The following is a 20,270-nucleotide window of genomic DNA, read 5'->3' on the forward strand; positions in this document are numbered from 1 at the left end:
GCGCTCTCTCAGAGAAGTGAACTTTCTACACTATTTTTTTGTCTTGCTAATACTATAACTGGCAACAAGAATGTTGCCTCCAAATCTTTTATTTTTGACTTTTACAAAACAAGAACTTAATTGCTGTATGAAGTTGTTTAATAAACTGTTAAAGATCTTAAATCATTTTTAATGGCAAAATATCTCTACACTCAATGGAATGGAGTAGTGTTTCTCCAGTCTCAGTTACAAGTTGTCTAGATAAATCCTCTAGCCACCACAATCAAGGGAACGCTCAACACTTTCCTATGATACTAGCTGTACACAAATAAAACCAGCCATTAAGCCAAAGACAGCAAAGCTCGAAAAACTTCATGTACAATAATAATACCTAACATATTCTACAAGATAGGATAGATTCAGCTTTCCACTTGAGGTGCGGGAGATCGCCAACTTGAGGTAAACAAACTTGACATTTCAGCAAGCACCATGTTAAGTCAAGCTTAAGAGGACAATAACAGAGTTAAAGAACAATGACCAATGTTGACAATTTCAATTTGTGTTCTATATTATATTCTTTATTTTGAGTTTACAAATGCTTCTATTTCTTTGTTTTATTTCCTTAAAACATAAACCAATAGGAATATGTGATCTGCTTTAGGGTGGATTTCCCCTTTAAACACTGCACGTACTTGTGCAATGAATTGTGCTGTTTATTTAAAGATGTATTTAAGCATCTTTACACATAAATCCAATTTTCTTTTTTTTTTAAGTTGTTTTCTGGAGTCCTAAACTTTTCCAGATGACATACAAGATGCTTTCTTAAATTCAATGAAAAAGGTGTGAAACTGATTTAAAAAAAAATACATAACATACACATAAGTCTCAGGGAGACTAAAGACAACATCATTTTTTAAATTGAAGGCAAGAAAGGAGGATGTAATATTTTGGAGGGATTTGCACGCCGTTCCGCTGTTGTCTTTGAGTCTTTTGGTTCTCATCAACGAATGGCTATCAGTCCGATATCAATGAGTTTCTGAATCTTCTGAGCAATGACTGGATTCTTTAAGTGGCTGAGGATCAAACAGAAAAAAAGTAAAGACGTTAAATACATCATGCTGAGAGACAGAAAGCGACCCAAGAAAGGTGGGTGAACTTACTCGCTAAGCGCCTGAGGGTCTTTCTGCATCTGCTCAAGGATCATGCGCATCGCTGGATCACTCATAATCTGCTGCACCTCTGGATCGCACATGGCCCTTTTCTTCACTTCCTCAGGACTGTCATTCCTCATGGTCTGATTGATCATGCAGCGCTGTAAGCCTTCTGTGGCTTCCTGAATGTGGAGAGGGAAAATTATGAAGGAAAAAGCTAAATCGATCATTGTTCAGCAATGAATGAATAACACGTAGTACTCCATCATCAGAGTACTTTAAAATGTCATCCTCTTTTATACGGGTTATAGATTTTGGTGCTCAGATTTTTTTTGATTGTCACCTAACCCTTACAAAACACTATCCATACATAATTATCAATAGGGCCCGCAATATGTGAGGAAAATATCTAATTGTGAAAATTTTGACTAATATTCCAATTGCATTATGATTCACAATATTGGAGTGATTGATTTTTTATATATCATTATTCTCATTTTCACTGAAATTTATTAACAAGGAAAGAAATTCAAGGGTTATAGTGTGATTTTTGGGAGGACTAGTACCAAACAAAGATTTTATTTGGTCTGTAGGATATGATTTGTAGGCCGTTACGTCACTGCAGCACCACAATGCTTCATTCAGAATGGTTTGACACATTTTTTCCACAATAAAATACTGCATTCAGATATAATTTTCTGAGCTGTGTAGTAACATGTAAAATACCTTTGAGGAAGAGTCGAGCTCCAGAGCCTTCTGATACACATCCATAGCTTTTGAATAGTCTTTCATTGCCTCCAAGGCAGCTGCTTTACGCGTGTAGCCTTTTACTGTGGAGAGATAAATTTAAATTAGATGTCAAACCAACTACAATTGAACTTAACAGTTAAGAGCATAAAATCCAACTTTTTAAGTTCTTCAAACTAAATGTAAATTAAACGGTAAAAAGTTTTCTACTTACTGAAGGTGGGCTCAAGTTGGATGCACAATTCACAATCCTGACAGAGAAACAAAAAGTTTCTTAAAGGTCCAATATGTAATTTATTTACTGTAACAAATCCAAAAATGAACCCAAATGCATCCTCAGATATTAAGGAAACATGCCACGTTGAAATACTATCTTTTCTGACAATTCTAATGCCTGCATTATCTCCTTTTGTAATTTTGGTGACAGAATATCGGTTTGTGTTTTGGCCTGTGTGATGTCATTAACTGCCCAGTGTGACAGGCAGGCAGAGTTGCCAGACATACCTGTAAAAACATAAACCCGGCACGCTACAGCTGTAACATTTGTACGGCCACGAAAGCAGCAAACAAACGAACAGGACCAACGGAGATAGATTCTACTAAACATAAAAAAACAACAACATGTTTCTAACAGTTGTTTGACCAGACGTACCAAATCGGGTAAATATTGGAGATGTATTTGACGGATTGAGAAAGTTTAGAGCCCAAAAGGACATAGAGTTGGCTAATTTCCTCCTGAACAGGTAAGCATTAGCTTCAGGCTAATTTATCACGGCTACATGGGACGGACATTTCATATCAGATCAACATTCATGTACTCACAATGAATAATATAGCTAGTACCGGAGTTGTTTACATACTTGCAAAAACAATTGAGACCCAGCCGGTAAAGTGATCCCAACTGGTCTTGGCTAACGCCACCATGCTAACCCTGCTAACTATTAACATAACCGGCGGACTGGGCAAGTGGACCACGGCTGTCGCTGATAGCGGTGAGTCTTTTAAGCCAAGAGAGGGGGCTGTAAATTGGGAATAGAGGACCAAAAGTTAGCAGTGTGTTGAGTGATTGTTGCCATAATTCTAAGACATTAGACAAGGACGGCGAGGTTGTGGGATTTTTAGCTGTTCCTTCTCTAATTCTAAGCCGAGGAAGTGAATCTGTCTGGCGTGTGGAGAAGACGGCGAGGTTGTTGTGTTTTTAGTGGTTCCTATTGTAATTGTAAGTCGAGGAAATGTGTCTTATTAGTTCAGAACATAGCTCCGTGTGAGCACAAGCTTTTATTACATATGTCATATTTCCAGCATCCAACGTTAGCTACTCCGCTGTGCTATGAAGTAATGTCTAGCTATGTGACAAAAGCGTCTAGAAACATTGTTTGTGGTTTTTGCGGTCTCTATTTTAAACACTAGTTGTCAGTATTTCATATTGCAACTTTAAGGTCATTTGTTTTTGTCAGGTTAGAATGTCATAAACGGAGTCAAAGAATGGCTGTACCTTCACGGCAAGTGGAAACTCCAACAGCTTTGTGTAGCAGGCCGCTCTGTTACTGAAGAGTTTGGCATCCTTGGGGTTTCTCTTGATGGCCTCGGAGTAGTGTTTCATGGCTAAGGGGTAGTCTCCTGTGGGAAGTTAAAGAGGAGTTCATCTTTATACAACTTCTTAAAATAAGTAATTAAATGACAATGATCAACCAATGAGCAGGACAACTATTGCAGACCTTTCTGGAAGGCGTCGTTGCCCTTGTTCTTCTCTTCCAGGGCTAGGTCAGGGTTGATGTAGGCTAGTTTCTCCTGCTCCTTCAATATCTTCTCTGCCTACCAAACCAATTACAGTATTTTTGTATAAGCCACGTGTCATTTGTGTTTTCATTCCCGGTCTGCATGCAGGTCTAGCACAACTTTTCTTTTTTTAAAACCATCTAAAATGTAAAGCCTGAAAAATCAAATACGGTCTCCATTCAGCTACATTCAGTTGAAAAATCAAGGAAATCAACATGCACTGCACCTGTTGACACTTCTTCAAGACATCGGGAGTACGATGCTCAGTCAAACTCTTGTTGAAGAATTGAACCGCTTCTTTGTATTTTTCCTGCTTGAAGTATGAGTTTCCAATCCTAGCCAAGGCCCTGTACAAAGAAACGAAGGAGACAGCATGTCATAACAGCCACAAATTCAGAATGGGGAGTTAATCAATGCCAGCCTGCCCTCCATTCACGACATACATTTTCAGAGTCAGTAAACATCACTGCAGACCCATCTCACCCCGGACACAACCTGTTCCAGCTTCTCCCCTCTGGTAGAAGCTGCAGGGCACCCTATGCCAAAACCCACAGACTCAGGAACAGCCATCACTCTGATGAAAAGCTAACTTCGGACTCACAGTACCAGGTTCAATTCCCGTGCAATAACACAGCAACGCTGTCTCTAATCCGCACCCGTTTACTGGTTTGACTCATCATTTATTCATCATTCTTATTCTCTATTTCAGAGCTGTTCATATTGTAATATATTACTTATATAATAACACGATATTATTTATTCCAGCACCCTTTGCACTATGCGCCTTAATTCAAATAATAACTCATAATTATCTTACCCCTGCATACTTTGCACTCTTCCTTGCACTATTGTCTCAACCTGTCTATATTGTTTCAATTCATAATGTGTATGAATTTTGTTTGTTTTGTATGAATAAGCACACTGTGAGCAATACGACCCAAAGCTAAATTCCTCATCTGTGTCCTCATACCTCGCAAACAAAGCTGATTCTGGTTCTTTACTTAAGGAAAGAATAGTTCAGTAATAATAGTTCTTAACAAATACCAACAACCCCAGTTACACAACCACATTTGTGCTCTTGGGAAAAAAAGAAAAGAAAAGTTCAATAGACAGATCATTTGTAAAATAAAAAAATTGTTCGTAAATATACAAGATCCACAAAATATCGGTCCTGTCGTCAAGGTTGAGGGGCAGTGTGGGTAAATTCTCTCAAGTAAAGACAAAATGGAAAACTAAAACTAAAACAGAACTCACTTTGCTATTTGTCTGTAGTCTTCCCGGTTTTCTCTGCCGACATCAATGGCCTTCTCACACAGCTCTCGGCACTTCTCCATATTTCCCTTTTCAAAGTACACAGCTGAAGTGATAATAAAATGAGTACACATTTAACATTCACAGCTGAAGAGACACAAAAAATTTGTATATATTTACCTTTCAAAGTCAACATTTTAAGTTAATCATTTTTCTGCCAGTTTTCGGGTCAAGATATTAGTGCATTCTGAGTAGGGGTGCAACGGATCACAAAACTCACGGTTCAGATCACAGTTTTGAGTCATGGATCGGATCAGCTCCAAAAAGGGGAGAATTTTAAAGATTTATTAAAAATGTAATGATAAATTTCAACAGTAACCTTTCACGAGTAAAGTTACTGTTTAACGTCAAACAGATGAGAAAACGGTATTTTACAATGAATATGAATGAACCACAAGGTTTACAGCGGCAGACTGTAGTACGTCCCGGTGTTAGAATCCTCTACAGTGAAATACCGACACTTTTACACCGTTTAGCTTTTAGCATTTTACTGTGTTTAATCCAGCTACTGGTAGGCTAACATTGTCACCTGCTGCCAAGCGTAAGGTCAGTGTTAACTAGCGTGACATGCAGCGATGCTTCTGCTGCCTCCAACGTTGGCTTCAGAGCATCAGAGAGCAACGCAGACATTTAAGCGGCACCCAAATCTGTATAGACCATGGATCAACTATGGGTCGTTGCACCACTAATTCTAAGCGATTGGAGCACCCTAACCAGTGAATGTTTATAGTGCCCCCCGTACCATTCCAGTTGTGGGACCTTTATTGCATGTCATACCCCCCCTCCTTTTACAGGCCTATAAGCCTGCAATGATGCGACAAATTGATGTGTTGGCAATCACGGTTTTCACTTGAAACTGAGTGCTTAGTCCAGTGGCAGAAACTCCAAACAATCACAAAGTCTGATAGTGGAGGAGAATTCTTCGAGGTGGACAACTCAGACTAAATCTATATCTGAACTTCATGGGTCAAACAGCGCAAATGTGTCAGGCTGTTGTTGCTTTCCCAACTTGTACGAATATGTACCTGCTTGATTAGATATATAGGTCATGTTGGTGGGGTCATGTTTGACTGCTTCTTCATAATGTTTCAGCGCCACATCAAAGTCCTTATTCTTATATGCAGTATTGCCAAGTTCTTTTTCCTTCAAGGCCTGCAAAAAAAGAAATTGGAGGATTAAACAATGAAAGAAAAAGAATAGGGATTTATCAGAAGCTAAAACTAAGGCTAAAACTCATTTAAAGTAAAAAGTATGATGAATCAGTTAATCCCACTTTTTACCTTTCTCTTGTTTTCAGGAAGGTCTTCCTCTTTGGGAGGAGGTGGCTGAGTCTCTTTTGGTTTGGGGGGAGGAGGGGGAGTAGGGTCCTCCTCGTCTTCCATCTCAGAGAGGTTCAGTCCCAGCAGCACAGAGAGAGTGGTCATCACTCTGGGATCCTGCAGCTTCCTGCAAACAAACATGCATTTCTGACACCACAGTATTCAGAGCTAAGACCAAGAGATCTCCAATCTAATGTGAGATTTTTTCACTCTGATCTCTTTTCAGTATTGTGGTTACTGGAGGCACAACACAGAGGATGATCCTTTACAATATAAAAAAACAATATGGAATGACAGTGGGCCTACAAATACTATGTAAGAGTTTATGTGCAATTCTACCCAACAAAACAAAGAGATAGTTATTTTTTTATTTTTTTAATGCACATACGTGCCAAGCTCCGATGGCTTGTTCCGGAGCTGCTCCAGGAGTTCTCTGTAGCTGGGATCTGCCAGTAGCGCACTGGTCCGAGAATCACTCTCCAGCTTCTGATACAAGTTGGGCTGGGCGAAGGGGTTCATCATTGATTTCTCTGGTGAAGCAAACAATTCTGTTAGTAAACATGAAATGGCTAGTCCATCTTGCACTGATCTAGGGATAACGTCAGCAGAGCTTTCTCTCCTTTGTAACTCCATATACTTGTCCACTGTATGAATCATACTCAAAACCCAAGTGGAATGCCTACTCTCCTTTTGAAAACTTGAGCACTGCCAATGTGATTTTACTGTAGTGATCCTGTCAGCAACTATCGCTAAATCCTCTACCCACATAGAAATGAAAAGCGAGTCACACAATTTCCACATTGTAAAGCCACTTAATTCTGTGGAATAAAAGACATCACAAAATTAACAGTTTTTACCTGCAAGCCGGGCCTCAATGTTTTGCAAACCCTCCTTTAGCTGCTGATTATTTGGCTCTTGCCGGAGTCCCTCGTGGTAAGTTTTTTTAGCATCCTCCAATCGGCCAAGAAATTCCAACGCTGCAGCTTTGCGGGAGTAGCCCTGGTTGATCAAAATTGAAAGAACAGAGATTGCTTTCTCAATTTGTGTTCTTAACTCATTGACGCCAGGATAATGGAAAAATAAATGACACCTCACCTTGCCCCAATCAGGCTTGATCTTGATGGTCTGACAGGCATCCTGGAGAGCATTCTCATAGTTTCCTTTCTTGGCGTAGGCGGCTGAGCGGTTACTGAAGAGGACATGGTTCGAACCGTCAAGGGCCAATGCTTCGGTGTAGCAGCGTACAGCTTCATCAATATTTCCTGCGCTCAGCGCCTTGTTGCCCTGGTCTTTCAATGCTGAAATCTACGAGCCAGAAAGATACAATCAGATTAAGCATTAAGAGGCAAATTCACAATACTACAGCCCTCCTGCTGTGACTGCTCTATGACTACTACACAAAAGCACATGCACATAATCCCCTATATAGATCTGACTACAGAGAAGACTTCTTTTGCAGCTGCCACTGGCAGAACTGAAGGGAAAAAGACAACCACCCAGAACATATGTCGTTATTTTGCCAATGTAAATACAAGGTCCTCCAGGTGCAATTCTCCTACAATAAGATGATACGGCGGTTAGCTTATACTAAAAGCCAGCAAGGTTTAAATTCCCCAAAGATAACCCTAGTTTAAAAAAAAAAAAAATCTTATTATTCAGACCCTCAAGAGTCATCACTAGACCTAATCTAACACATAACACCTTAAGACATTGGAAAACATATTGGGTAGAACTACGCTAAATTGCAATCCCCTGTGACGCACATGTAAATAAACTTAAATGTTTCTAATATTTTGTAGGCTATATTTCACAAATATTTACCTAATCCTCCAGCCAGTTAGAACTCTGACAAATTATCATTAAAATTAGTCACAATTACTATAATCCAAAACCCCGTAAGAAGCTGTGTACTTCAGAAACCAAGGCTATACTCAAATATTTATTGAAAAAAAAAAGAAGAAGAAAAAGACAATAAGTATGTTTTCAAGTCAAGCGAGGGACTGACAAGAAGTGGACATTTGCACTTTGCATTGCCCATTTATATTACTGTTTACAATGCTCAGAGATCCGGTTGTTAAGCTACATGTGTATATGTACACTATTTTATATACAAATATTGATCTGTACATGATAGTCATATGATTGTGTTTACCTTGTTGTACTTGTTTTTAGCCATTTGCCCATTTCTGTTCTTTTGAGAGCAACATAAAGCCGGAGTCAACTTCCTTGTATGTGTTCACACTTTCTTAGCCACTAAAGCTGACTCTCAATGTTTATCTGAGTGAGGTCTAGTAATTGATGATGCTTTCTTTTGGAGCATGTCATTGGTGCATCAAGAAAAGCCAGTCCACTTCTGTTAGCCATTATGAATGCAAACATAATTACAAACCAAAAGATACTTTCAAAATGAAAATAGAGTATGGAAGGATATTACGCAATATAGCTACACCTAAATAGTGGAACCGACCAGTTGCAGAACTTTCGAGAGGACGCGGCACACGACGAAATGCGGCTGTAGCCATGACAGCGGCGCCGTGTGCATCTAGAAAGATCCTCGGGTGTGAGTGCAGGCTACTGAGGACAAGGACGCTGAAGCCGATCCAAAAATACTCCTGCAGCATGTGCTACAGACAGACTGTCGCAGTTTAGCTGTTGGTCCTTTGACACATTTTAACACCGCGACTTAGCTACCTAACGTTACTGGCTTAATTAGTTATGGCTCTCATTTGTCCTTCACGTTAATTATGATAGCTGTGGTACAATAATTAGCTAACTCAGGAGTTGTTTCGCATTTTAAAAGGTATCGTGTCGTGTTTTGCTAGCGTGGAATTGCTAAATCAAGGCAAAGACAATGGCTACAGTAGCAGCCAAACCTCAACGATAAAGCAGCTTTGAGGAATTTAAGTCATATGCGTTATTTAAGGATAGCAGTTAACGTTAGCTAACCCTGCCGTGTGCAATCATACATTAGCCACAGCCGTACACACACAAATGAACAAACGGTTAACCTAGCTAGTTAGCTAGCGTTAGCTAGATACATTTGCACAACTTGGAGTCCAGTTTATCTAACGTTAGCGTTACATTGCAGACTATACACTGAGCTGGGTACCAAAGCTGGGTGCCCAATCAGACAACATCAACCCCGACACATTACTACCGGATTGACGCGAAAATAGCAAACTAGCTAACGTTAGCTGTCTATGATATTACCAAACTGAGAAGTCCAAGTGTAAAGAGGTGGCTCACTACACTAACCTACAAAGTATTAGTGTAAAGACACGTATAATCAAAGGAGCTCATCGTTATTTCTAAAACACGACAATGTAAGGTTAAAAAAAAAGAATTGTGAAAATAGTTGTATGACACTCACTTTCTCCATGGTGCAAGCATGAGGTTCCTTCCAGAAACTACTGCGGAGTGCGGATTAGCTCCTCCCCCTGATCAACATAGGTTGCCAGTTTGAGGTGTAGAAAATCCGTAATCAACGTTCAGTCTTACGTTTTACCCGTGGGGTGCGTTCTACGGGGTAATATATAGCTCACCAACTGAAACTTCCAGAAGATGACGCAAAACCACGGATGTGCTACACAAGAGGACTTGCATGTTCTAATACTTTGGGAAAGAGTAGTTAGTGGAGGACCAATGATGGAAAGGAGAGGGCAAGTCTCAACACATAGCTAAGCATAAAAAAATATCATATGTAGATCAATCATTAAATCTTTAATGGTTAATTTGACAGGACGTACACACAAATACTATCTTAATACACCACGAGTTAAATTGAAACTTAAAAGGTAATATGATGTCCTCATGGTGCTATTAATAAAAACACAGGTAAGACTTAATAACAATCACTAATAAATGGTAAATTGATAGCTATTTAAACGTTGACTGTTAAAGCTTTAGTGCATAACTTTTTGATATTAATGAATGTCTTTTACATTCAAGCCATTGCCAAATGTGTTGCTACAGGGCTGATTAAGAATATCAGCTCTACACAACTCTCTCTGTATTTCTTAGTTTAGTTTAGTTTATTTCGATCAATCATCAATCACATAAATACACAGCATTACTTACATAACATAAATGTTTAAAAAAAAGTGTCACCTTAGTTCAGTCTTAACTCATTTGTGATCAATACTAATTGAAAAGGTGTAGGTTGAAGCATTTGCTTATTACACCTTCCATTTTTACGTTCTATTTTATTCTTAGGTCCATCGGAATATTATCAATTTATATGAAATGTATTTTCTGTATTCTATATACATTTTATCACCCATATGCACAGAATAAAAATAAACAAAACTAAATACATTCCCATTCATATACCCATTGCCATTCATGCCTCACTTTTATATTTTTTAATTATTCAACTTTTTAGTATTTTTTTTAAATCTTTGTAACAGCAGTAATCTGAAACTGCTTGTGGATAGACTCTGGAACAATTTGACTTTTGACTTTATACATTATTTGCATTGTTTTGGCTTCCACCAAGTCTCTAGTGTATGTTGGTTCAAGATATTCTGATCTGTTAATGAGTTTTATTGCTCTCTTTTGTAATATTAAAATAGGGTTAGTGATTGTATTGTATGTGTTTCCCCAAATTTCCACACAGTAATGTATGGCAATATTAGATTAGATTAGATTAGATTGGATTCAACTTTATTGTCATTACACACAAAAAAGTGTTGAAAAAGGGTACATAAGCTTAAGAAAAAGTTAAAAACATTGATGAAAAGCATCGACAAAATTTGATTGTTGATTTTCTATTTTGACGGGAAGACAACACAAGGGTTAAAAAGTGTATGGGTGCTACACATCTGAACTGGTATTTGTAATAGGAGGGTCTCCTTTTAGCCAACAACGCATAAACAAAACCCATAAATAATTCATATTCTTTGACTTCAGAACCTAATTGGTGCTACAGCAATCATAACTAAGTAAATCAATAATTAGTTTTGGACTCCAGGGCAGAAATTAAAGCGATCCAGAGTTTTCAGAAAGCAGCTAATAGTGATTTTTTTTCTTCACCTGGAATAAAGTCTAATCCCTTACACAACATGTTTGCTGATCGTAGTTCCTAGTTCCTATCCTAGTTTCTGCAGTGGAGGCCATGCTGAATAGACCATTCATGCTGCTGTTGCCATGGATTCACCGATCGAGGAAACAGACAGAGATGCCATGTGTTAAGATCAAAGCGTGACCTTCTGACTCTCAGCGTGGATGTCACACAGAAACGCTGAGGCTGCTAGCCTCAGGCTATGTGCAGAACGACGGGCAGAGCAGGTGCAGCCTTTTTCCTTTGTCTTTCCTTATAGTCTCTCAAACAAGATGTCTCCATCTCTATTTATTTTAATTCATCCACTGAAACACCACAAGGAATCCATTAACAGTGACACTATCATATTTTCTCTGATATTGTTTTAACAGAGAAAGCAGGCTATATTAATGGTAAACAATAGAGAGCTTGGGATACCTTACTAGGAGAGCTATTTCTTGTAGTTTACACTAGCTAGACTATTATCTATCACTAAATATTCCTTTATCTTTACCTCAAGTAAATGTAGCTAAAGTAAATCAAGTAAAAGTCATTAACAACTTACAATTTCACTCTGTATCACTGTGTTTGTGGTACATAGACTATGTTTTAGGCCGACAGTCTATGGTGCAGTAACAAGTCCAGACCAAAGATTTGCAACGAGACAAGATAAATCCTGCAACTACTTGCAACCATAGACTGTATATTAACAGCTACATGCAACCGTAGACTGTATATTAACAGCTACATGCAACCGTATACTGTTTATTACAAGCTACATGCCACCATAGACTGCATATTAACAGCTACATGCAACTGTAGACTCTATATTAACAGCTACATGCCACCATAGACTGCATATTAACAGCTACATGCCACCATAGACTGCATATTAACAGCTAAATGCCACCATTGACTGTCTATTAACAGCTACATGCCTGTGATGGCCGCACTAGCAGCCACACATGGCAACAACTCATGGTGGTAACTCTTTTGTTTTGAGCACATTATACAAAATAAATAACTGGTGCGTCTATAAATTATTCAGGTCAGACAGCAATGGAAAAAAATAATCAAATATCTTGGATGATAAACATACGCCAGGTCTAAGGTTGGCCCATGAGTCCACCTTTAAATTCGTAAATCTTTCGAAAGATGGTCTCAGGTAACGTCTGTAAGATTAGTTTAGTTTTACGTCTGTACTGTAAAACTAAATTAGATGTGTTATCTATAATTTCAGTTGCTTGTATGTAGCGTGCTGCTGGATTCTGCTGGTCAAAGTCTTAATATTAAGAATAAAGACTATTTACTTTAACAAAATGGATACAGAGCACCTTTCAGATGAAACTTTAATTTATTTATTTCAAGACAAGGGACAGCGCACAAGTAAACATTAGTCTTGTACAACAAGAGAATATGCGTTGTGCCAGGTTCTAGAAAAATGCGATATATTGGCAATATATACTGGAACTATATTGTGTCCTGAGAACCAAAGCATTTCCTATTACTTTTAATACAGTTTGGTAAGCAAAGCTTTACCATCTGCCATCCACCAGCTAATGACATCTCAAGCTGGAATTGGTGAGAGAACAGAATTAAAGTTGCATCTCAATGGAATAGTAATTGAAAGTCCTAAATGTACAAACAAAAATATCACTGAAATATTTCAGAACAAAAGCAGATTACACCAAGAGGTAAATTATTTTAGAATTTTTTACTTTCAGAGGTAGGATGGGAAAATGATTGGCTTTTCCCTGTATAAATAACAAAGTAAAGGCGATATACCCGAAAATCTTGCATCATATATACCCATCAAATTTACACATCTCAAAAAACACAGAGATTGATGCCAAAATTAGTTTTTGTGATAATGACATGGAAAAATCGGTACATTAAGTATTTCATGAAGGTTTTGTCAGACTTGGAAGAATATATACAATGCAAAACAAGGATGCAAGTTAAAATAGACCGTAAGTTTGTCGTCACCGGTTTTCACTACAGAGAAATATATTAACCTAATGTTATTATTAGGCAAACATATTCATAAATCTAAACCATGCTTTAATCCTCTTAACCTTCTGGGGGGTTTTGAAAAAAGCCTGTTTTGTTTAAAAGATCTCCAAAGAAAAAACACTTACCCTAGAAAGAAGGTGGAAAAAGAAATTGCTGTATGTAATTCTGTATACCATGATGGATAAAAAACTCACATGGAAGATGTCCAACTTCAAAAATTGTAAAAAAAAAAATCTCTATTTTGTTTTAATAAATTATCAAATACAATTAACTAACGTTTATCATTTTTATGTTTTATGCCAATATAACTCTGTTATGTGTTGTTCAACAGACATTTAAGAGCTATTCCTACTTCTGGCCATGGTTGTGTTTGGTAATGTGAGATACCGGACTTGCACATGGGGTGAAAGATGAGATCACAGTGAGTCATAATGTGACATGAGCAAAAAATGCTTAAAAATGGCTTGGTTTGTAAGAGGAAAAAAATTGTGAATGTTGAATTGTTAATTGCTTGTAGAAATGCAATGAGATAAGTTGTATTGTCAATTACTAATGTCTGTATTTGTATGTTGTTGAATAAAGTTTAAAAAAAAAATCATTCACTTCATAACAAACTATGACATCATTTGGCTTACCCCTACCCCTTGGCCCTTGAAACCAAGGGGTAGGGGTGAAAACATGGCAACACTTGGTTACATCACCATACAGAATTGATCACAAACTTCCAAGATGCCATCTCTGTCTGTTGATTGTGTGGGTTTTGACAACAGTAGCATATGCATTTATATATTTATATATTTAATAGTTATTTCATGTTCACTTTGGTGGTGCAGAGGCAGATGTTCTTATCTCTGTAGTACTTAAGTCTGTTCGCAATACATATGTGTATACACATGTATACATACATAAACACCCTGTCTAGAAGGTGTGTTGTATATCTGTTTCAGGTATCACCGTTTTGAATGTCATTGATGTTCACAAAAACATTTTGTTAACAAAAATCTGTCTTTATTGATGATAAATTGAACATAACAGGCAAAAACATTACATCAAATTATGTTACAAAACAATTATCAACTATTAGAACTATAACTAACATGTCACACACATAAAAAGGCCCTTATATGTTTAAAACTAAAAAAAATACACACAACACCACAAACAAACAAATTAACTACAGCTGTTTTGATATTCCAGACTAGTCTGAAGCCTGTTGGCCAGTAACCCCCCCTCACATTTCATCAGTGTCCCGTACCAAATACAACAACAACATACGTGTGAATGAACAGGATTTAATTACAAATTATTACAACAACACAGTACCAATACAATAATGCATGGGTACAACAAGAACACATGATTTAGGAAACTTCTGCTCGTTTTCAGCCCCAAAGTGAATCAGCTGCTGGGTCCTTCTGTGTGATACAGGGCGGTATAGGTAAAGCACGTAGCAATTTATCGTAGACCGTATATTATTGATGGACAGAGCATCCGGTTCGGCAAAGTGCAGCAACTGTGGAAGTAACTTAAACCTGCATTCTATCTGAATTCCTGAAGAGGGCGACAAGCGGGGTTGCAAAAGGAGGTTGGTTTCTATAGACGTCTATGGAGAAATGAGCCACTTCTCACTTGATTTATCTGTAAACATCTTCATAATGAGTTTGTGGTCTCGATCGCTAGTTTTAAGTATACTGCAACTCAGAATGATGATCATTTTATAAATTACGGTCTTGTTGATCTTAAAATCGGCGATAAAGCCGGGGGTGTTTTAGGGCGTGGCTATGATGTGATTGACAGTTCTCGGCCCGTCGATCATGACAGACTGTAAGCAAAGCTTGTCCATGGCACGTAAACTTCATTTTGGGGGTTGACTACGTTTCACCGCTGTGGCTGTGACACTTTGGTCAGATAACATTGTCTTGATTAGCGGTCGGTTGCATGGCAAGACACAGTTCAGAATCGGCAGTTCAGTTTTTCCAGTAAGTAAAATTATATTTTGTTTTAAAAACAGTTTTTTGTTAGCCAACATTAGCATCTTAATTAATATCAGTTCGCTAGCTTCTAGATTGCACCATGCTAAGCAAGCTAGCAGTCTAACTAATAATGCTATGCAGTCCGTATAAACGCATACAGTCTATGTATAAACATATTAAAATATATTTAATGTTACAATCGAATAAAGTAGGTATGCACCGATCTCGTTGTCAATCTCGCCTGTGATCTGTTGATCTGTAATAGGTGGTATTAGGGCTAATCAATGCACATGTAATGGTAACGTTAGCTTAAAATCAAAGCCTGATGCAGTTAACGTTATATTGCAAATTCATAAACCCTATTAGCACAGGTTAAGATCATTGTGGAACAGCGTGTGATTTAGAAATAACCCCTCACATCTGAGTTTCGTGTGGCAGATTTGTACGTCAAACGTAGACCTGCTTTTGACTCAAATATATGGATCCCGAAAGTTTGGGCAATGTTACCCGGAGGCGGGCAAAGGATGGCCAGGGCGAGCCCTGCACACCCCACCCCAGTCGGGGCTGCGGATCTTTCTGGGCGAGAGGTTACCGGGCACATACCCTATCACCCTAGCCGCGGCAGCACCCACAGCGTCACCATCACTACACAGACAAAGCTGCTGGGGGGCGTTGACTTGGAGACGGAGGTCTCCGGGCGGGGGAGTGGTTCAGATTGTTAGCGATAAAATAGCGCACATGAAACAATTAGACATTATTGTAAAGTTACGTTGGGGTATTACATTATATTAATCTATAAAATATACATTTCAATCATTTTCATAACAGATGAAAACAGCAGATGTGGTGCCTTGTTAGTGTAAATTGATAGTGTATACACCTTCAGGATGTGAGTTCTAAGTGCACAACATGAATTTCTTTCCAAACAGACTTCCTTTTGATGATGGCAGACTGAAGCAATGGTTGGTGAACATGAGGAGAGAGACCAGCAAATGGAACCACAAAAAGTCACGTTGGCAGTTCACACTTTGAGGAAGATCATTTTTTTAGAGACAAGCAGTTATTATTAATTGAAATGCATTATTTTGTGTGTGTCTCATAATTTAGCTCATATATTAATATGATTAATTGTGATCTACCGGGCCTTAACTACATGTTTGTCTTTTACTGTAACTACAAAGGTATCCACACTGAAAACTGAATGAGCAGAGCCTACAGATGGATGACCCAGTGTATAGAGCGGCGAATTTGGTGCCATTTAATCTGGATGTCGAAACCAGACTGCGTTGACCACATCCAAAGTTTTCCAATGTGTTCTGATTATAATGATGCCAGAAAATCATTTTTGGTTCAGCTTCTTCTGCTGGAAGGACGCACCAACTTTTGGCACTTGGTAGTTAGAGGTTCAATTTCTTGTGGTTGACTTAGTTTCTGCTGTAGTTTGATAGGTGATAGTAGTAACATTAAGTAGTTGTGTGGATTAAAACTTTTAGAAATATTAAACTGGAATAAAATAATGAATATACTCTAGCAGTCACCACTTTCACAGGTCAAAGTATTTATGGTACTTTCACATAAAGGGTCTTGTATATTTTCGTATTTATGTACTGTTAGAATTAAATATTGACATTACATGGCCTTGTATGGTTTTTAGTTTTCATACTTTAAAAATGTCAGTAACTGTAATGATTAACTCAAATGTACCTGATACATTTGATTTAATCATTACAGTTACGGCAATTAAATAAGTTGTTTAATTCTCCTTTGCAATTTGTGATCATACGCTATGATTTTACAATAGCCCTGCACAGATTAAACAGCACCTAGTGCATTTTCAATTACCTACTAAAAACGTTCAAAACACACACAAGAAAAGCAAGTATGGTAACATTTAAGTTATATTTATGTGTAAAATACAAATACAAATACAAATTCTATGAAATTACCAATGTCTTGAATGACTACATTGCTGGATGGTCCTATTATAGTTACTTCAGAAAAACAGCAAATGTAGCTTTAGAATTACCTTTATTTCACATTGAAATGGGCCTCAACTTGAAAAAAATACATAAACCAAACACTTAAGATTTAAAAAAATGTATGAATTAAGTAATGTAGTTCACCTTTTACAAGTGTAAATTCCACACATAAAACACTGCTGTGGGTTAAGGTAAAGGCAAACTTAACTGTCACAAGACATGTCTGCATAATAAAGAGGTTGTTGAATCTCTAGTGCCACACTGTTAATTACAGTAGAAATGGTTCACTTACAAACCACAATATAAAAATACAGCTTAACATTTAAATCTTAAAGCACTTGTGCTATCATGCCCGGATACTGCAGGTGGAGGTGTTGCAAGTTCTCGTTCATTCCTGCGACGAGGTTACCGCCCTTGACATCTCAGGTCTCAGTGAATAAGGAGGACGTCCGGGACAGCTCTTCCTTGTAGGGACTGGTAAAGAAAGGGAGAAGTCTCTTCCACCGCAGACCAGCCAAGCAACTATTTTAATTACACACTATTTGAAAAAGCATTATTACCTTGGCTTAGTTGTACAAAAGTCTGATAAAAGTTTAATGTTGTACAATATATAGCAAAAGAAAATGAACTATTACTATTGCTTACTTCTGGGGCATTCAGGGGGTGAACATGCCATCGTGGCTCTCAGCACTCTTTTTCTGAAAGAATCTTCAATTTCAATTTGAGCCCCTCATAGTTAAATATCTATACACACTAGCATGTAACTGTACTTTATTAATTATCCTGGAGAATACACATGAATGCAACAGTAACTTAGATAAATAAGCTTATTTCTGCTAACATTAGCTCTTAACAGCATGTCAAGGTAAAATCCCCCAACTATAGACTGACAGGGCAAACAGTAGCACATTATCGGTACATTATGATTATTAAAGTTAGCCAAACCTTATAAGAAACTTGGTTATACATATGCTAATAGCGTTACATTTTATTTGTTATTTGACAATATAAACATACACTGACCTCCTCGAGCTTTTATTTTGGTACGCCCGGTTTAATTTGCATATTAGCTATATATTTAGTTTCACCCAAAACATTTAGATTTAACATTTAGATTTAGATTTAGATTTAATATTTAGATTTAACATTTAGATATAGATTTAACATTTACATTTAGATTTAGATTCAGATTTAATAATTAGATTTAACATTTAGATTTAGATTTAACATTTACATTTAGATTTAATATTTAGATTTAACATTTAGATTTAGATTTAATATTTAGATTTAAAATTTAGATTTAGATTTAACATTTAGATTTAGCATTTAGATTTAACATTTAACATTTAGGTGTAACATTTAATATTTGGATTTAACTATTTAAAATATTGTCAAGTTGACAAATATTGTTGTAAATGTGCAAGAAAGTGACCCTCAAAATTTCATATACGTTTTTTAAACATTATTTATAGCTAAATGTGACAAAATGTTGCTGTTAATTTCAGCGTGAGCCGCTTTACAAACGACGCCCCATACAGCAGAGGTAACAGAATTTAAATAGATTCCATTCCTCTATTCGTATATACACTAACATGATATGCTTGCTAAAGTTATGCAACGTGTAATACAAAAGATAACAAAGTTTAAAACTTTTAACATAACTCTATTTTAAACATTTGTTTGAAGTTCTGCAGGCTCCCCCCAGGCCGTAGCTAGTTGGATGGGGATAGGGACATGAGGGGGGACTTCAGACTCTCCGGGGATCCTTCTACGGTCTGATGGCCATCGTCGCCCCTAAATAACGGACCTCTAATCCTCGTTTGTCGCTAAAGAGATTGGTTATACAGTATGTACATCAGGTGGAGGCAGTAATGGCTGACACGTTTTAACATTACGCTATTGTTATAGTCACCGGCACACAATCATCTGATCGCTATTTTGCCGAGCTAACGCTCCCATCGGAATATATACAAATTGTTAAGATCACACATTTAACACTAAAATCTTCTACAGTGGTACAATAGTTTAAATGTTTTTAGTGTCTTTCCACCAATTAGATGCTGTGAATGTTTTGCTTCACATGCCCTGCAAAGAGAGGACAAAACGGCCTGCATTAAAGATGGCTCCATGATAGGAGTAGTAGTAGTAAAGGCTGTAGTAGCCTTAGGTGCATATATTGGGCGGAAAGGTTTAGGAGTCTTTCCTCAAAAATGTTTTGATGTTTTTTTGATAAAAAGAATATGCAATTTGACATCATTTCGGTTGATGAAGAAGTCCAAGTTACAATCATTATATATATATATATATATATATATATATATATATATATATATATATATATATATATATATATATATATATATATATATATATATATATATATATATATATATATATATCAGAAAAGTCAGTTAGTTTGCTTTTTTTTCTGTTTTTGGCATTTATTGCCAGATTTCATGTTCATTCAGCTTAGATGCTGCCGAAAATGGTTCGGGTGCTGAACTTTAGAGTTATGGCGGGGAAAACCCTGAAAATGTAAATAATTAAGACTGTGTTTAATAGAAAATCTCTAATACTGCACATTGTCGTCTTTTCTTTGTATCCATCTGCAGTTATATTAGAAAGAGAGAGACAGAAAAAATGTATGATGATTTAAACTTTTTATTGATTTTATTATTTGATTTGAAAATTACAATTTACACTCAGTTTTTGTTAGAAACACTAGACAGGCCTGAAATACACACACACGCTGTGGTCCTTTACATGTACTAATGGAGCGATGAGCTCACAGTGAGTAATAATGTGACATGAGCAAAAAACGCTTTAAAATGGCTTGGGTTGTAAGAGGAAAAAAATGTATTTCTGAAATTTAAAGTTATGAATGTTGAATTGTTAATTTCTTGAAGAAATGCAATGAGATAAGTTTCATTGTCAATTACTAATGTCTGTATTTGTATGTTATGAATTGTTTTTGAATAAAG

At 37.1% G+C, this 20,270-nt stretch overlaps 1 protein-coding gene across 1 annotated transcript; it reads right to left on the reverse strand.

Moving 5' to 3' along the window:
• Positions 1-840: 840 nt before the first annotated feature.
• On the reverse strand, positions 841-9,914 carry stip1 (stress-induced phosphoprotein 1). The gene is made up of 14 exons (XM_034890190.1): positions 9,657-9,914; positions 7,382-7,591; positions 7,144-7,285; positions 6,675-6,816; positions 6,248-6,413; positions 5,993-6,119; positions 4,911-5,013; positions 3,883-4,003; positions 3,596-3,692; positions 3,373-3,497; positions 2,092-2,128; positions 1,857-1,960; positions 1,140-1,312; positions 841-1,052 (listed from the first exon to the last, which is right to left on the reverse strand). The coding sequence occupies exons 1-14, from the start codon at positions 9,663-9,665 to the stop codon at positions 980-982; spliced, it is 1,629 nt and encodes a 542-aa protein (XP_034746081.1). The 5' UTR covers positions 9,666-9,914; the 3' UTR covers positions 841-979.
• Between the last annotated feature and the right edge of the window lie 10,356 nt (positions 9,915-20,270).

The sequence above is a fragment of the Etheostoma cragini genome, chromosome 13 (genome assembly GCF_013103735.1).
Source record: "Etheostoma cragini isolate CJK2018 chromosome 13, CSU_Ecrag_1.0, whole genome shotgun sequence".
Taxonomy (NCBI): domain Eukaryota; kingdom Metazoa; phylum Chordata; class Actinopteri; order Perciformes; family Percidae; genus Etheostoma; species Etheostoma cragini.

Excerpts from the sequence above, each read along its gene's own strand:
- stip1 (XM_034890190.1), bottom strand. Across the intron at positions 6,817-7,143 it reads CATTGAGGCCCGGCTTGCAG|AGAAATCAATGATGAACCCC; the intron begins GTAAAAACTGTT and ends TTGCTTCACCAG. Across the intron at positions 3,693-3,882 it reads TCTTGAAGAAGTGTCAACAG|GCAGAGAAGATATTGAAGGA; the intron begins GTGCAGTGCATG and ends TTGGTTTGGTAG.